This window comes from Entelurus aequoreus, linkage group LG14 (assembly GCF_033978785.1).
Source record: "Entelurus aequoreus isolate RoL-2023_Sb linkage group LG14, RoL_Eaeq_v1.1, whole genome shotgun sequence".
NCBI classification, from domain to species: Eukaryota; Metazoa; Chordata; class Actinopteri; order Syngnathiformes; family Syngnathidae; genus Entelurus; species Entelurus aequoreus.
Genome location: NC_084744.1, coordinates 61,275,915 through 61,293,954, shown reverse-complemented (window position 1 = coordinate 61,293,954; position 18,040 = coordinate 61,275,915). Strand labels below are relative to the sequence as shown.

Here is an 18,040-nt window from a genome sequence, read left to right as displayed (position 1 = left end):
AAGAGGTTGTCATGGAAGTAACCGAAGTAGGAGTTGAACTATCACATACTCTTAATATCCATTTATAATAATAATTATTATACTTATATGACCTAATCCAAACAACCTACCCTAGTCATGGAGCAGAAAAAATAAATGAAAGCAGCACAAAAAGTCAACAAACATGGTCACATATAACACAACCTGCTCACTGTGAGAAAATTAGAAGAAAAAAAACGTCCAGGCACCATAAAATTAGAATTACACCCATTTAAATCCATTCCCTCCACACTTATCCATGTTTGAAACATTTTAGCTGCTTGATATTTCTGATCGATTGCAAAACTATAAAGAGGTTGTCATGGAAGTAACCGAAGTAGGAGTTGAACTATCACATACTCTTAATATCCATTTATAATAATTATTATTATACTTATATGACCTAATCCAAACAACCTACCCTAGTCATGGAGCAGAAAAAATAAAGAAACAGCACAAAAAGTCAACAAACATAGTCACATATAACACAACCTGCTCACTGTGTGAAAACTATTTTTTAAAAACGTCAGGGCACCATAAAAAAAATTCAAAATTACACCCATTTAAATCCATTCCCTCCACACTTATCCATGTTTGACATTTCTGATCAGTTGCAAAACTATAAAGAGGTTGTCATGGAAGTAACCGAAGAAGGAGTTGAACTATCACATACTCTTAATATCCATTTATAATAATTATTATTATACTTATATGACCTAATCCAAACAACCCACCCTAGTCATGGTGCAGAAGAAAAAAAATGAAGGATCAGAATCAGAATCAGAAATACTTTATTAATCCCCGAGGGGAAATTCAGATTCTCAGCACAATCCCATTCACGAGCAGACATACATTACAGGGAGACCGAATAAGACCGCTGACTGTCTCAGACTGAGGCCAAGGAAAAAAACCATAAGCACACATAAACATGTTACATAGAATCCACAAAACTTGCAACAGAGGGTAGGGAGTGGGGGCTACGGTGGCAGGCTGCTGCTATCTAAAGCGCTGCTCAGCCGTCCATCACCCCTAAGGGATTGGTGAAGGCGTGGGGGTATGTGTGTGCATATATAACTATATATGTATATATATATATATATATATATAGTATATGTAGTTACTTTGCATGCTTTTTTTAGACCAATGCGGGCCCCCAGTCAAAAAGTGGAGTAGGGCAAGTGGAGGTGCTTCCATCCAAATCTTCAAGATATCAAAATAAGCCCAATTGTGCCCACTCCATTACCCACTCTAATGTCTTTTTCTCCCAAACACGACTTAGTCCTTACAGTTTTTCCCACTCGCTCATCTTAAATGGACTCAGTGGAACCTTCAGTGTTGGAGTGTTCTAATGTATTTATGAGGATCTACTACACTATCAAACACACCTAAAGTGCTGGTCCTGTACTACTACACACTTTTGTGTGTGTGTGTGTGTGTGCGTTCTTGTATTTCCACCCTTCTTCAGACATGAAGAAGGAAAAGTATCTTCCATATGAGGAGGTGTGAACAAGTGATGACATAAATCATGGTCCCAATAACATTGCATCTAATAGACAATGTCTCACTTGCACCCCTGCTGGTCAACATGAGGGTGGTCCCAAAAAAAGGAGGGATTTTTCAAATTGACCGTGTGTCACTTTTAAAAGTGCTCCCCTATGGTCAACATATGAAATAGCAAGTGTCTGTACATTTTGAAGTGCTCCCCTTGTGGTCAACATATGAAATAACGAGTGTGTGTAAGAAATTGAAGTGCTCCCCTTCTGGCCAACATATGAAATAACAAGTTTGTGTAAAAATGTAAAGTGCATCCCCTTCTGGCCAACATATGAAATAACAAGTGTGTGTAAAAATGTAAAGTGCTCCCCCTCTGGTCAACATATGAAATAACAAGTGTGTGTAAAAAATTTAAATGCGCCCCCTTTGGCCAAATTTTTATTTTTTTTTTAAATAAAAATAAATATGTATATAGAGACATACTGTAATAACTTGAAATAAATAGTGAAGATTAAAAAACAATTACAAACAAATAATTAAATTAATTTTTTTTTTACTAAAAGCAGTCTTTTTCTCACAATGTTGACTTTTTTCGTATAAATTTGGGAAAAATTTCTCATGTTCTTTCTGTTTCTGTAATATTGTAATATTTTCTCTTAAAAATTATTACTTTTTTATGTAAAATTATTACTTTTCAATGCAAAATGATGACATTTGTCATATAAAATTCTGACTTTCATCAAAAAAATGTTTGTTGTTCTTGTAAAATAGTGACGTTTTCGTAGTAAAATGATGACTTTTGTCATCGTTTTGCCAAGTAAAATTCCCATCATTTTAATGCCAACATTTTAAATTTTCTTAAATCTTAGAAAATTGTGACTTTTGTCGAGTAAAATTACGACTCTTTTCATACAATTGCCAAAATGTTTAAGTTGTCTTATACATTTGTGACTTTTGTCAAGTTAAATTATTTAAAATGACGACTCTTTTCATAAAATTGCCAACATTTAAACTTTTCTTGTAAAATTGCGACTGTTATTGAGTAAAATTCCAACTTTTATCATAATATTATCACAATATTGCCCATTTTTTTGTTCTTGTAAAATAGTTTTTAAAAAAATTCATTTTGCCAAGTAAAATTCCAATCATTATTATAATATTGCCAACATTTTGACTTTTGTCATCATTTTGCCAAGTAAAATCCCGATCATTATTATAACATTTTTAAGTTTTCTAACAAAATTGTGACTTTTGTCGAGTAAAATTACGACTCTTTTCATACCATTGCCAACATTTTTAAGTTGTCTTATACATTTGTGACTTTTGTCAAGTAAAATTTGTTAAAATTACGACTATTTTCATAAAATTGCCTGTAAAATTGCGACTGTTATTGAGTAAAATTCCAACTTTTATCATAATATTATCACAATATTGCAAATTTTTTTGTTGTTCTTGTAAAATAGTGACGTTTTTGTAGTAAAATTATGACTTTTGTCATCGTTTGGCCAAGTAAAATTCCCATCATTATTATAATATTGCCGACATTTTTAATTTTCTTAGAAAATTGTGACTTTTGTCGAGTAAAATTACGACTCTTTTCATAAAATTGCCAAAATGTTTAAGTTGCCTTATGCATTTGTGACTTTTGTCAAGTTAAATTATTTAAAATGACGACTCTTTTCATAAAATTGCCAACATTTAAACTTTTCTTGTAAAATTGCGACTTGTATTGAGTAAAATTCCAACTTTTATCATAATATTATCACAATATTGCCAATTTTTTTGTTCTTGTAAAATAGTAAAAAAAAATTCTTGCAAAATGATGACTTTTGTCATCATTTTGCCAAGTAAAATTCCGATCATTATTATAGTATTGCCAACATTTTAAATTTTCTTAGAAAATTGTGACTTTTGTCGAGTAAAATTACGACTCTTTTCATAAAATTGCCAACATTTTTAAGTTGTCTTATACATTTGTGACTTTTGTCAAGTAAAATTAGTTAAAATTACGACTCTTTTTAAAAAACTGCCTGTAAAATTGCGACTGTTATTGAGTAAAATTCCAACTTTTGTCTTAATATTATCACAATATTGCCAATTTTTTGTTCTTGTAAAATAGTAAAAAAAAAATTTTGCCAAGTAAAATTCCGATCATTATTATAATATTGCCAACATTTTTAAGTTTTCTTACAAAATTGTGACTTTTGTCGAGTAAAATTACGACTCTTTTCATAAAATTGACAACATTTTTAAGTTGTCTTATACATTTGTGACTTTTGTCAAGTAAAATTAGTTAAAATTACGACTCTTTTTTATAAAACTGCCTGTAAAATTGCGACTGTTATTGAGTAAAATTCCAACTTTTATCATGATATCGCACAAATGTTCAGTTTTTCTTGTCAAATTTTGTAAAATGACGACTTTTATTATAAATACTGCCAAAATTCTACGTTTTTCTTGTAAAATTCCAACTCATTTTTCACAACAAGATTGTTTTATATGTGCATAGTATGTATATATTATTAATGTTGTAAATACACTTCTTTATATATCTAGAAAGGCTGGTCCTAAAGAGGGAGGCCTTTTTATCGGGTCTCCTGAAGGTACAAAGTACACAAATGTGTGTGTGTGTGTGTGTGTGGGTGTGGGTGTGTGTGTGTGTGTGTGTGTGTGTGTGTGTGTGTGTGTGTGTGTGTGTGTGTGTGTGTGTGTGTGTGTGTGTGTGTGTGTGTGTGTGTGTGTGTGTGTGTGTGTGTGTGTGTGTGTGTGTGTGTGTGCTGAGGCACTTCCACTGCATTGCATTAGTGGGTGTTGACCCACTACCAGCCCATATTGGACAAGAGGCGTTGACCCAGTAAACTCACCCAGTTCCCTGAGCCTAAAGTTCCTTAAATGATGCAGTTCCACTCACGCCAAGTGGAACCTTTCACTCTGCTTCTTAGCACTCTGCCAAATGCATTTCCAGGGTGGCTCCATTTGCCGATAGCTTCTGTTTTTACGCGTCAGTCACTATGCCGTTACAGACTCCAGTATTTCTGTGACAAGCCACCCGGAGAACGACCTTTTCCGCAGGACTCGCCTTCTCGTCGCTCATTTGAAAGTGTCGGCTTCTTCATTTCCGGTTAAAATGCCAACCGTTGTCTCCACTTAGTTGCGTCACATGCTCTCACCCCCCTCCAAAACTGAGCCTACCCTCCCACCTTGTAGTCGGTGTATAAAGAACAACACATCTCTGTGACCTGTGCCTCTTGAGATGTGCTCGAGCGTTTCAAACAAATCTAAGAAAGACCGTTTTGTTTGACTACTTGATTAGAAAATTTCCATTACATTTTTGTTTTTATTTTCATCCATTTTTAACTGTGTTTTGTATACAGAATGTTATGTGCTTATTGTGATTTTAATTATTATCATTATTTTTAATATTTTACCTATCTGTTTTTGTCCGTACAGCACTTTATAGTCTGGGAATTACAGTAATATTGGCTTGTGTACGAAGTCACAGGCACAACTTTGTCCAAAGTTCCACTAAACCCAACTTTAAATTGTTAGAGCCCAGGCATAAATCTTCTACCAATTTTTGCATTTTCCTAATATTGAATGTTGAAAATGTGCCATGCCTATAATTAAAAGCCCTTGACAGGACATACCATCACACCACCCACATTCATCACATGAAACATTTAACCACTGGCAAGACTAATGGGGAACTTTCATCTTCTTTCCTTCTCTGATCATTCATTTAGGATCATTTTACACCTCATCATCCATCAGGGTTCCAGCCTTCATGCTTCAGTTCTTCAAAAACTTGGTGTCAAACTTGTTTTAGCTAAGGGGCCCGCATCACTAAAATCTATTCCCACGTGGGCTGGACCGCTAACAATCATGGCATAATAACTTAAAAATAAAGGCAACTTTAGATTTTTTTATTTCGTTTTACTTTGGCCAACAATAGAAGAAGCACATTCGGAAAATGTACACGTGACAAATAATCCTCTTGGCAAAAAAGTTAGTTGAAAATTCTGAGGAAAAAAATTGGTGCAATTTCAAAAACACCACAAAGAACGAAATGAACTTGGACTTTGTGTCGGTATATTTACAAAACCATTAAACTTGAAGCATCTAATGTTTAGCATTCTCATGTTGGCAGTTCACCATCACAGACGTGTTTGGAAAAGCAATCGAGTGTTTCCTCAAACTGCCGCATTGGTGACATGCGCAACTGCCACAACACATTCATTCAAATATTACAATCATAACATAAACAAAAAGCAATTATCAAAATGACACCGTAGCCGAAATCAAAGTAACATAAACTACAAACTTGACTAATGTGAACATGGTAGATTTGAGCATAAAATCAAATAGAACAAAGAACAAATATATAAACACACATTTTTGCAATGGAGTTCATGGTGCGCATCGTGCGAGCGCTGTATGGAACTTTAACTACAAAGATGATGGCCTTGTTGACTTAAGTTTTTGCATCTTACCTGAGTGGATAATTTACGATGAAAGAAGGTATTGTGTGTCGCCTGTATATATATATATATATATATATATATATATATATATATGGCTTATATATATGGCTTATATATATTATTGCAGTGAAACTTGCCAAAGGACATGTAAGCAAATATTAACATTGCTGTATGTATACTTTTGACCCTCACATTTTCAGTAGAGCCATAATAAATTCATAAAAGAAGCAAACTTCATGAATGTTTTTTGTGACCAACAAGTATGTGTTCCAATCACTCTATCACAAAAAAATAAGAGTTGTAGAAATGATTGGAAACTCAAGACAGCCATGACATGATGTTCTTTACAAGTGTATGTTAACTTTTGTTGAAAAATGTGGATTTTTTTTCTAAATGTCAAAAAGTTGAAAACATTTTTGTGACAAAGTCTGGACTTTTTCTAAGTGTTAAAAAGTCGGAATTTTTTTTGTCAAAAAGTCGGGATTTTTTTCTTAAACGTCAAAAAGTCAGGATTTTTCTAAGTGTCAAGTCGGAATTTTTTTTGTCAAAAAAAATTCGGGATTTTTTCAGGTGTCAAAAAATCGGGATTTTTTTGGTCAAAATGTCAGGATTTTTTTCCAAGTGTCAAAAAGTCTGAATTTTTTCCTAAGTGTCAAAAAGTCGGAATTTTTTTGGTGAAAAAGTCGGGATTTTTTTCTAAGGGCAAAAAGTCGGAATTTCTTTTGTGAAAAAGACGGGATTTTTTCTAAGTGTCAAAGAGTCTGAATTTTTTTTGTCAAATAGTCAGGGTTTTTTTCTAAGTGTCAAAAAGTTGGGATTTTTTTGTGAAAAAGTCGGGATTTTTTCAAGTGTCAAAAAATCGGGATTTTTTTGTCAAAATGTCTGGATTTTTTTCTAAGTGTCAAAAAGTCTGGATTTTTTTCTAAGTGTCAAAAAGTCTGGATTTTTTTCTTAAACGTCAAAAAGTCAGGATTTTTTTGTTAAAGAGTCAGGATTTTTTCTAAGTGTCAAGTCGGAATTTTTTTTGTCAAAGAGTCGGGATTTTTTTTGTGAAAAATTCGGGATTTTTTCAGGTGTCAAAAAGTCGGGATTTTTTTGGTCAAAAATGTCGGGATTTTTTTCCAAGTGTCAAAAAGTCAGAATTTTTTCCTAAGTGCCAAAAAGTCTGAATTTTTTTGGTGAAAAAGTCGGGATTTTTTTCTAAGTGCAAAAAGTCGGAATTTCTTTCGTAAAAAAGAGGGGCTTTTTCTAAGTGTCAAAGAGTCAGAAATTTTTTTTTCAAATAGTCAGGATTTTTTTCTAAGTGTCAAAAAGTTGGAATTTTTTTTGTGAAAAAGTCTGGATTTTTTCAAGTGTCAAAAAATCGGGATTTTTTTGTCAAAATGTCTGGATTTTTTTCCAAGTGTCAAAAAGTCGGGATTTTTTTCTTAATTGTCAAAAAAGTCAGGATTTTTTTGTTGAAGAGTCAGGATTTTTCTAAGTGTCAAGTTGGAATTTTTTTTGTCAGAGTCTGGATTTTTTTTTGTGAAAAATTCGGGATTTTTTCAGGTGTCAAAAACTCGGGATTTTTTTGGTCAAAATGTCTGGATTTTTTTCCAAGTGTCAAAAAGTCGGAATTTTTTCCTAAGTGTCAAAAAGTCGGAATTTTTTTGGTGAAAAAGTCGGGATTTTTTTGTAAGTGCAAAAATTCGGAATCTCTTTTGTGAAAAAGACGGGATTTTTTTCTAAGTGTCAAAGAGTCGGACATTTTTTTGTCAAATAGTCAGGATTTTTTCTAAGTGTCAAAAAGTTGGATTTTTTTTTGTGAAAAAGTCGGGATTTTTTCAAATGTCAAAAAATCGGGATTTTTTTGTCAAAATGTCGGGATTTTTTTCTAAGTGTCAAAAAGTCTGGATTTTTTTCTTAAACGTCAAAAAGTCAGGATTTTTTTGTTAAAGAGTCAGGATTTTTTCTAAGTGTCAAGTCGGGATTTTTTTGTGAAAAATTCGGGATTTTTTTCAGGTGTCAAAAAATCGGGATTTTTTTGGTCAAAATGTCGGGATTTTTTTCCAAGTGTCAAAAAGTCAGAATTTTTTTGGTGAAAAAGTCTGGATTTTTTTGTAAGTGCAAAAAGTCTGAATTTCTTTCGTAAAAAAGAGGGGCTTTTTTCTAAGTGTCAAAGAGTCTGAATTTTTTTGGTCAAATAGTCAGGATTTTTTTCTAAGTGTCAAAAAGTTGGGATTTTTTTTTGTGAAAAATTCGGGATTTTTTCAGGTGTCAAAAACTCGGGATTTTTTTGGTCAAAATGTCGGGATTTTTTTCTAAATGTCAAAAAGTTGAAAACATTTTTGTGACAAAGTCTGGACTTTTTCTAAGTGTTAAAAAGTCGGAATTTTTTTTGTCAAAAAGTCGGGATTTTTTTCTTAAACGTCAAAAAGTCAGGATTTTTCTAAGTGTCAAGTCGGAATTTTTTTTGTCAAAAAAAATTCGGGATTTTTTCAGGTGTCAAAAAATCGGGATTTTTTTGGTCAAAATGTCAGGATTTTTTTCCAAGTGTCAAAAAGTCTGAATTTTTTCCTAAGTGTCAAAAAGTCTGAATTTTTTTGGTGAAAAAGTCGGGATTTTTTTCTAAGGGCAAAAGGTCGGAATTTCTTTTGTGAAAAAGACGGGATTTTTTCTAAGTGTCAAAGAGTCTGAATTTTTTTTGTCAAATAGTCAGGGTTTTTTTCTAAGTGTCAAAAAGTTGGGATTTTTTTGTGAAAAAGTCGGGATTTTTTCAAGTGTCAAAAAATCGGGATTTTTTTGTCAAAATGTCTGGATTTTTTTCTAAGTGTCAAAAAGTCTGGATTTTTTTCTAAGTGTCAAAAAGTCTGGATTTTTTTCTTAAACGTCAAAAAGTCAGGATTTTTTTGTTAAAGAGTCAGGATTTTTTCTAAGTGTCAAGTCGGAATTTTTTTTGTCAAAGAGTCGGGATTTTTTTTGTGAAAAATTCGGGATTTTTTCAGGTGTCAAAAAGTCGGGATTTTTTTGGTCAAAATGTCGGGATTTTTTTCCAAGTGTCAAAAAGTCAGAATTTTTTCCTAAGTGCCAAAAAGTCTGAATTTTTTTGGTGAAAAAGTCGGGATTTTTTTCTAAGTGCAAAAAGTCGGAATTTCTTTCGTAAAAAAGAGGGGCTTTTTTCTAAGTGTCAAAGAGTCAGAAATTTTTTTGTCAGATAGTCAGGATTTTTTTCTAAGTGTCAAAAAGTTGGAATTTTTTTTGTGAAAAAGTCGGGATTTTTTCAAGTGTCAAAAAATCGGGATTTTTTTGTCAAAATGTCTGGATTTTTTCCAAGTGTCAAAAAGTCGGGATTTTTTTCTTAATTGTCAAAAAGTCAGGATTTTTTTGTTGAAGAGTCAGGATTTTTTCTAAGTGTCAAGTCGGAATTTTTTTTGTCAGAGTCGGGATTTTTTTTGTGAAAAATTCGGGATTTTTTCAGGTGTCAAAAACTCGGGATTTTTTTGGTCAAAATGTCTGGATTTTTTTCCAAGTGTCAAAAAGTCGGAATTTTTTCCTAAGTGTCAAAAAGTCGGAATTTTTTTGGTGAAAAAGTCGGGATTTTTTTGTAAGTGCAAAAATTCGGAATCTCTTTTGTGAAAAAGACGGGATTTTTTTCTAAGTGTCAAAGAGTCGGACATTTTTTTGTCAAATAGTCAGGATTTTTTCTAAGTGTCAAAAAGTTGGATTTTTTTTTGTGAAAAAGTCGGGATTTTTTCAAATGTCAAAAAATCGGGATTTTTTTGTCAAAATGTCGGGATTTTTTTCTAAGTGTCAAAAAGTCTGGATTTTTTTCTTAAACGTCAAAAAGTCAGGATTTTTTTGTTAAAGAGTCAGGATTTTTTCTAAGTGTCAAGTCGGGATTTTTTTGTGAAAAATTCGGGATTTTTTTCAGGTGTCAAAAAATCGGGATTTTTTTGGTCAAAATGTCGGGATTTTTTTCCAAGTGTCAAAAAGTCAGAATTTTTTTGGTGAAAAAGTCTGGATTTTTTTCTAAGTGCAAAAAGTCGGAATTTCTTTCGTAAAAAAGAGGGGCTTTTTTTTAAGTGTCAAAGAGTCTGAATTTTTTTGGTCAAATAGTCAGGATTTTTTTCTAAGTGTCAAAAAGTTGGGATTTTTTTTGTGAAAAATTCGGGATTTTTTCAGGTGTCAAAAACTCTGGATTTTTTTGGTCAAAATGTCGGGATTTTTTTCCAAGTGTCAAAAAGTCGGAATTTTTTCCTAAGTGTCAAAAAGTCGGAATTTTTTGGTGAAAAAGTCGGGATTTTTTTGTAAGTGCAAAAATTCGGAATCTCTTTTGTGAAAAAGACGGGATTTTTTCTAAGTGTCAAAGAGTCGGACATTTTTTTGTCAAATTGTCAGGATTTTTTTGTAAGTGTCAAAAAGTTGGAATTTTTTTTGTGAAAAAGTCGGGATTTTTTCAAGTGTCAAAAAATCGGGATTTTTTTGTCAAAATGTCGGGATTTTTTTTTAAGTGCCAAAAAGTCGGGATTTTTTTCTTAAACGTCAAAAAGTCTGGATTTTTTCTTAAAGAGTCAGGATTTTTTCTAAGTGTCAAGTCGGAATTTTTTTTGTCAAAGAGTCGGGATTTTTTTGTGAAAAATTCGGGATTTTTTCACGTGTCAAAAACTCGGGATTTTTTTGGTCAAAATGTCGGGATTTTTTTCCAAGTGTCAAAAAGTCGGAATTTTTTCCCAAGTGTCAAAAAGTCGGAATTGGGATTTTTTTGTAAGTGCAAAAAGTCGGAATTTCTTTCGTAAAAAAGAGGGGCTTTTTTCTAAGTGTCAAAGAGTCTGAATTTTTTCTGTCAAATAGTCAGGGTTTTTTTCTAAGTGTCAAAAAGTTGGGATTTTTTTGTGAAAAAGTCGGGATTTTTTCAAGTGTCAAAAAATCGGGATTTTTTTGTCAAAATGTCTGGATTTTTTTCCAAGTGTCAAAAAGTCGGGATTTTTTTCTTAAACGTCAAAAAGTCAGGATTTTTTGTTGAAGAGTCAGGATTTTTTCTAAGTGTCAAGTCGGAATTTTTTTTGTCAAAGAGTCGGGATTTTTTTGTGAAAAATTCGGGATTTTTTCAGATGTCAAAAACTCGGGGTTTTTTGGTCAAAATGTCGGGATTTTTTTCCAAGTGTCAAAAAGTCGGAATTTTTTCCCAAGTGTCAAAAAGTCGGAATTTTTTTGGTGAAAAAGTCGGGATTTTTTTCTAAGTGCAAAAATTCGGAATCTCTTTTGTGAAAAAGACGGGATTTTTTCTAAGTGTCAAAGAGTCGGACATTTTTCTAAGTGTCAAAAAGTTGGAATTTTTTTTGTGAAAAAGTCGGGATTTTTTCAAGTGTCAAAAAATTTGAATTTTTTTGTCAAAATGTCTGGATTTTTTTCCAAGTGTCAAAAAGTCGGAATTTTTTTCTTAAACGTCAAAAAGTCAGGATTTTTTTGTTAAAGAGTCAGGATTTTTTCTAAGTGTCAAATCGGAATTTTTTTTGTCAAAGAGTCCGTATTTTTTTTGTGAAAAATTCGGGATTTTTTCAGGTGTCAAAAACTCGGGATTTTTTTGGTCAAAATGTCGGGATTTTTTTCCAAGTGTCAAAAAGTCGGAATCTCTTTTGTGAAAAAGACGGGATTTTTTCTAAGTGTCAGAGTCTGACATTTTTTTGTCAAATAGTCAGGATTTTTTTCTAAGTGTCAAAAAATTGTAATTTTTTTTGTGAAAAAATCGGGATTTTTTCAAGTGTCAAAAAATCGGGATTTTTTTGTCAAAATGTCGGGATTTTTTTCTAAGTGTCAAAACGTCGGTTTTTTTTTTTAAACGTCAAAAAGTCCGGATTTTTTTGTTAAAGAGTCAGGATTTTTTCTAAGTGTCAAGTCGGAATTTTTTTTGTGAAAAATTCGGGATTTTTTTGGTCAAAATGTCGGGATTTTTTTCCAAGTGTCAAAAAGTCAGAATTTTTTCCTAAGTGTCAAAAAGTCAGAATTTTTTCCTAAGTGTCAAAAAGTCAGAATTTTTTGGGTGAAAAAGTCGGGATTTTTTTGTAAGTGCAAAAATTCGGAATCTCTTTTGTGAAAAAGAGGGGCTTTTTTCTAAGTGTCAAAGAGTCTGAATTTTTTTGTCAAAATGTCGGGATTTTTTTCTAAGCGTCAAAAAGTCGGAATTTTTTGGGTGAAAAAGTCTGGATTTTTTTCTAAGTGCCAAAAAGTCTGAATTTTTTTGGTGAAAAAGTCTGGATTTTTCCTAAGTGTCAAAGAGTCAGAATTGTTTTTGTTAAAAAATCGGGATTTTTTCTAAATTTCAAAAAGTTGGGATTTTTATCCACTTGTCAAAAAGTGGGACATTTTTTGGTGAAAAAGTCTGGATTTGAGTCGCTAATTCACACTACTTTTGACCCAGTACATTTGCTCACATTTTCAGTAGACCCATAAAATTCATAAAAGAAGCAAACTTCATGAATGTTTTAAGTGAGCAACAAGTATGTGCTCCAATCACTACATCACAAAAAAATAAGAAATGATTGTAAACTCAAGACAGCCATGACATGATGTTCTTTACAAGTGTACGTAGACTTTTGACCAGGACTGTAACTACCTGCCACCTGGCTGGTACAAAAGTCAAAGTTAACGCACTGAAGCCTGCTCCAATTATGAGGTGTGACCATGGTTTACTTGGCCTCTCAGAAAGGTTCCTTCCTGAGCTTTAATGTTGCTTCAGAGAAACACATTTCCCTGCAGGACTCGCATTCAAGGTCTGCCAGGCAGTTGGAAATTGATGCACTTTTCTCTCGCTTTTGCATTGGAAAAAAACAAACAACAAAAACATGTCAGAGCTCTCGAATGGAGCGGCAACAAAGAGGCTAAAGAGCCGCATTGAGTTCCAGAGCGGAGGGGTCCGCGACCTCTGCTTTTGTAGACCTTTAACGTCTTATTTTGTGATGCCGGTCTGACTCAGACACAAAGACTAACCAATAGGAGACAAGGCTGTCTCCGGTTTGTTGCCGTCATGCTACAAATGATCTTTCCGGGTAAAAGAACATTTTCCTGAGACCCAGACTATTCTTGTGCAGTAATTACACTCATAGCTGTGGCCCCGCAGCACAAGGAGAAGGTAAGGCAGGATGCAGGTCAGAAGGGCTGATGCCCAGAAGGTGAAAAATGAGGCCGGAAAAATAATGTGTTTAGAAGGAGGTCAGAAACTTAGAGATGTTGGGGCCACAGAGCATCGACTATTCACAGACTAAATAGATTTCTTTACAAGAGGACACTGCTTCAATTAGGACTGCAACTATTCTCATAGTGGACTAGTCTAACAATTAGTCGATAATCGTTAAGATAGTCCATGACTAGTCGACTATGAGAATAGTTGCAGTCCTACTATCGACTGATCGTTAAGATAGTGCACTGGTCAACGACTATCTTGACCATTATCGACTGATCATTGAGACAGTCGATGACCAGTGCACTGTCTCAACGATCAGTCGATAATGGTCAAGATGGTCAATGACCAGTGCACCGTCTCAACGATCAGTGGATAACCATCAAGATAGTCGATGACCGGTGCACCGTCTCAATGATCAGTGGATGACCAGTGCACCGTCTCAACGATCAGTGGATAACCGTCAAGATAGTGGATGACCAGTGCACCGTCTCAACAATCAGTCGATAACCGTCAAGATAGTCGATGACCAGTGCAGCGTCTCAACGATCAGCCGATAACCGTCAAGATAGTCGATGACCAGTGGACCGTCTCAACGATCAGTGGATGACCCGTGCACCGTCTCAACGATTAGTGGATAACCGTCAAGATAGTCGATGACCAGTGCACCGTCTCAACGATCAGTGGATAACCGTCAAGATAGTCGATGACCAGTGCACCGTCTCAACGATCAGTGGATGACCCGTGCACCGTCTCAACGATTAGTGGATAACCGTCAAGATAGTCGATGACCAGTGCACCGTCTCAATGATCAGTCGATAACCGTCAAGATAGTCGATGACCAGTGCACCGTCTCAACGATCAGTAGATAACCGTCAAGATAGTCGATGACCAGTGCACCGTCTCAACGATCAGTCGATAACCGTCAAGATAGTCGATGACCAGTGCACCGTCTCAATGATCAGTAGATAACCGTCAAGATAGTCGATGACCAGTGCACCGTCTCAACGATCAGTCGATAACCGTCAAGATAGTCGATGACCAGTGCACCGTCTCAACGATCGGTGGATAACCGTTAAGATAGTCGATGACCAGTGCACCGTCTCAACGATCAGTGGATAACCGTGAAGATAGTGCACTGGTCATCGACTATCTTCACGGTTATCCACTGATCGTTGAGACGGTGCACTGGTCATCGACTATCTTGACGGTTATCCACTGATGGTTGAGACGGTGCACTGGTCATCGACTATCTTGATGGTTATCCACTGATCGTTGAGACGGTGCACTGGTCATCGGCTATCTTAACGATCAGTCGATAATCGTTAAGATAGTCGATGACCAGTGCACCGTCTCAACGATCAGTGGATAACCGTCAAGATAGTCGATGACCAGTGCACCGTGTCAACGATTAGTGGATAACGTCAAGATAGTTGAACAGTGCACCATCTCAACGATGAGTCGATAATCGTTAAGATAGTGGATGACTAGTCTTTCACTATCTTAACGATCAGTCGATAATCGTTAAGATAGTCCACAAGTCATCGACTATCTTAACGATTATCGACCGATTGACAAATTTTAAGCCACAATGTGTCTAATATGAACCTATGGTACTCTGGCGGTATCTAGTGGTTGAAGGGTCAAATTACACCTAATAGCATTTGCACGTATTTCAAAGGGAAATGCTTGGATTCATTTGGTTTTTATGAGAAAACAAACAAACAGGTGTACAGTATATTGAAAAATGGCCATTATAGAAGGTAGTCCAAAGGGTCCCTGGGAACACCAAAGTACTATATTCACTCAGTAACTTGTACTGAAAATAACTTAGCGAAGATTAGACAATGCAAATGTTCATATTAATTTCTGTACAACTCATGTGTTCATATTTCATCTCGCTAACATTAAAAAAGAGAACATTCCTTTGCACGATGTCATATTCAAAGGCGATAAAAAAGACCCAGAAAGGTCCCAGGTCTACCCAGTCTGCATTGCAGCTTTGAGTTAATAGTCCACATTGCAACTTTGTCTCGTAGTCTCGTTATTTCACCAGTTTGGTCTTGAATTCCACTTTGGTATGTTTGTATGTGCCCTGGGACTGGCTGGAGACCAGTCTCAATGTACCCCAAGTCAGCTGGGATAGGCTCCAGCAAGCCCGCGACCCAAGTGGGTAGATGGAGGTTCAGAACTGTCCACCTTCTTTTTCCCAGAACAGGAAATACATTTCAGGACAAACCAAGTGAGTTAGGATACGCCCCCCAAGGCCATAAACTGAATAAATCTTTACACTCATGAAGAAACAACCTTGGGAGAAGACTTCCATGCGGCAGGAGATAAGCCGGGTCTTAAAGCGGATCGTGACAATGATGAAAAGTGTCTTTCAAGTCTTGAAAGGAGAGAAACCAACACATTTGGAGAGTTGAGGAGGTCAGAAGATCCTGATGACTTCCTGTTCTTTCTCCAGGACAAGGACTTCTCTCTCACAGCGCTCTGCAGCTCAACAACCAGGATGCCTACGCGGCTGCCGGTTACCACAGCAACCAAGCGCTGGCGCTGGGCGAAGTCGTCGCGGGTCGCGGCGGCCATATGGGCGGGGCCGTCCACAGCTACAACCAGGTACGCCTTGTTCGCCGCTTGGCTGTCTGCCTCGTCCTCACGTGGCTTCATCCACCGTCCTCTCCAGGTGACGTCCAGTCGGGCAGCCGCCCAGCTGGACTCGCCCTCGCAGAGAGACTCGTACGCCCAGCAAGCCCATGGGAGCGCCTTCCACATGCCCAGTGAGGGTGGCTCTGCACCTGTTGGACCACCCATGTATTACTCCTGTGCCACCCTGCCCGCACAGGTAGGTCAGGTCTCTCACGCATCGCCCTGCAGGCACAAGACGTTGAAACAACGTTGAGAGTTAGGTCCTGACTTTAAGCAACTCAAAGTTAACGTTGAAACAACATACTTTTTGACGACGTTTAATCAATGTTGGGTTCTGACGTTGATTTGACATTGAAATTTGGTCATTTCCCAACCAATATTCTACAACACAAATACAACGTTGAAACAACATGCTTTTTGACGACGTTTAATCAATGTTGGGTTCTGACGTTAATTTGACCATTGAAATTTGGTTATTTTCTAACCAATATTATACAACATTGAAAAAACATGCTTTTTGACGACGTTTAATCAATGTTGGGTTCTGACGTTAATTTGACAATTGAAATTTGGTCATTTTTCCAACCAATATTCTATAACACAAATACAACATTGAAACAACATGCTTTTTGTTGACGTTTAATCACTGTTGGGTTCTGACGTTGATTTGACATTGAAATTTGGTCATTTTTTCAACCAATATTCTACAACACAAATACAACATTGAAACAACATGCTTTTTGACGACGTTTAATCACTGTTGGGTTCTGACGTTGATTTGACATTGAAATTTGGTCATTTTTCCAACCAGTATTCTACAACACAAATACAACGTTGAAACAACATGCTTTTTGTTGACGTTTAATCAATGTTGGGTTCTGACGTTGATTTGACCATTGAAATATGGTAATTTTCTAACCAATATTATACAACATTGAAACAACACGCTTTTTGACGACGTTTAATCAATGTTGGGTTCTGACGTTGATTTGACATTGAAATTTGGTCATTTTTTTCAACCAATATTCTACAACACAAATACAACATTGAAACAACATGCTTTTTGACGACGTTTAATCACTGTTGGGTTCTGACGTTGATTTGACATTGAAATTTGGTCATTTTTCCAACCAGTATTCTACAACACAAATACAAGGTTGAAACAACATGCTTTTTGTTGACGTTTAATCAATGTTGGGTTCTGACGTTAATTTGACCATTGAAATTTGGTAATTTTCTAACCAATATTATACAACATTGAAACAACACGCTTTTTGACGACGTTTAATCAATGTTGGGTTCTTAAGTTGATTTGACATTGAAATTTGGTAATTTTTCCAACCAATATTCTACAACACAAATACAACGTTGAAACAACATGCTTTTTGACGACGTTTAATCAATGTTGGGTTCTTAAGTTGATTTGACATTGAAATTTGGTAATTTTTCCAACCAATATTCTACAACACAAATACAACGTTGAAACAACATGCTTTTTGACAACGTTTAATCAATGTTGGGTTCTGACGTTGATTTGACATTGAAATTTGGTCATTTCCCAACCAATATTCTACAACACAAATACAACGTTGAAACAACATGCTTTTTGACAACGTTTAATCAATGCTGGGTTCTGACGTTGATTTGACTATTGAAATTTGGTCATTTTCTAACCAATATTATACAACATTGAAACAACACGCTTTTTGACGATGTTTAATCAATGTTGGGTTCTTAAGTTGATTTGACATTGAAATTTGGTCATTTCCCAACCAATATTCTACAACACAAATACAACATTGAAACAACATGCTTTTTGTTGACGTTTAATCAATATTGGGTTCTGACGTTGATTTGACCATTGAAACTTGGTTTATTTCCCAACCAATATTCTACAACACAAATACAACGTTGAAACAACATGCTTTATTTTTACGTTTAATCAATGTTGGGTTCTTAAGTTGATTTGACCATTGAAATTTGGTTATTTTCTAACCAATATTATACAACATTGAAACAACATGCTATTTTTGACGCTTAATCAATGTTGGGATCTTTAGTTGATTTGACCTTTGAAAGTTGGTCATTTTTCCAACCAATATTCTACAACACAAATACAACGTTGAAACATACTTTGTGATGACGTTTAATCAACGTTGGGTTCCGACGTTGATTTGACCATTGAAAAATTGGTTTATTTACCAACCAATATTCTACAACACAAATACAAAGTTGAAACAAC

General features: G+C 35.2%; 1 protein-coding gene across 1 annotated transcript in view; it reads left to right on the top strand.

Annotated features, from left to right (window-relative positions):
• Positions 1-18,040, top strand: part of ctnnd2b (catenin (cadherin-associated protein), delta 2b) — a 287,545-nt gene that overhangs the window by 139,246 nt on the left and 130,259 nt on the right. The window contains 2 exon segments of the mRNA XM_062070403.1: positions 15,617-15,768; positions 15,836-15,994. Of these exon segments, the coding sequence (XP_061926387.1) occupies positions 15,617-15,768; positions 15,836-15,994 (311 nt within the window).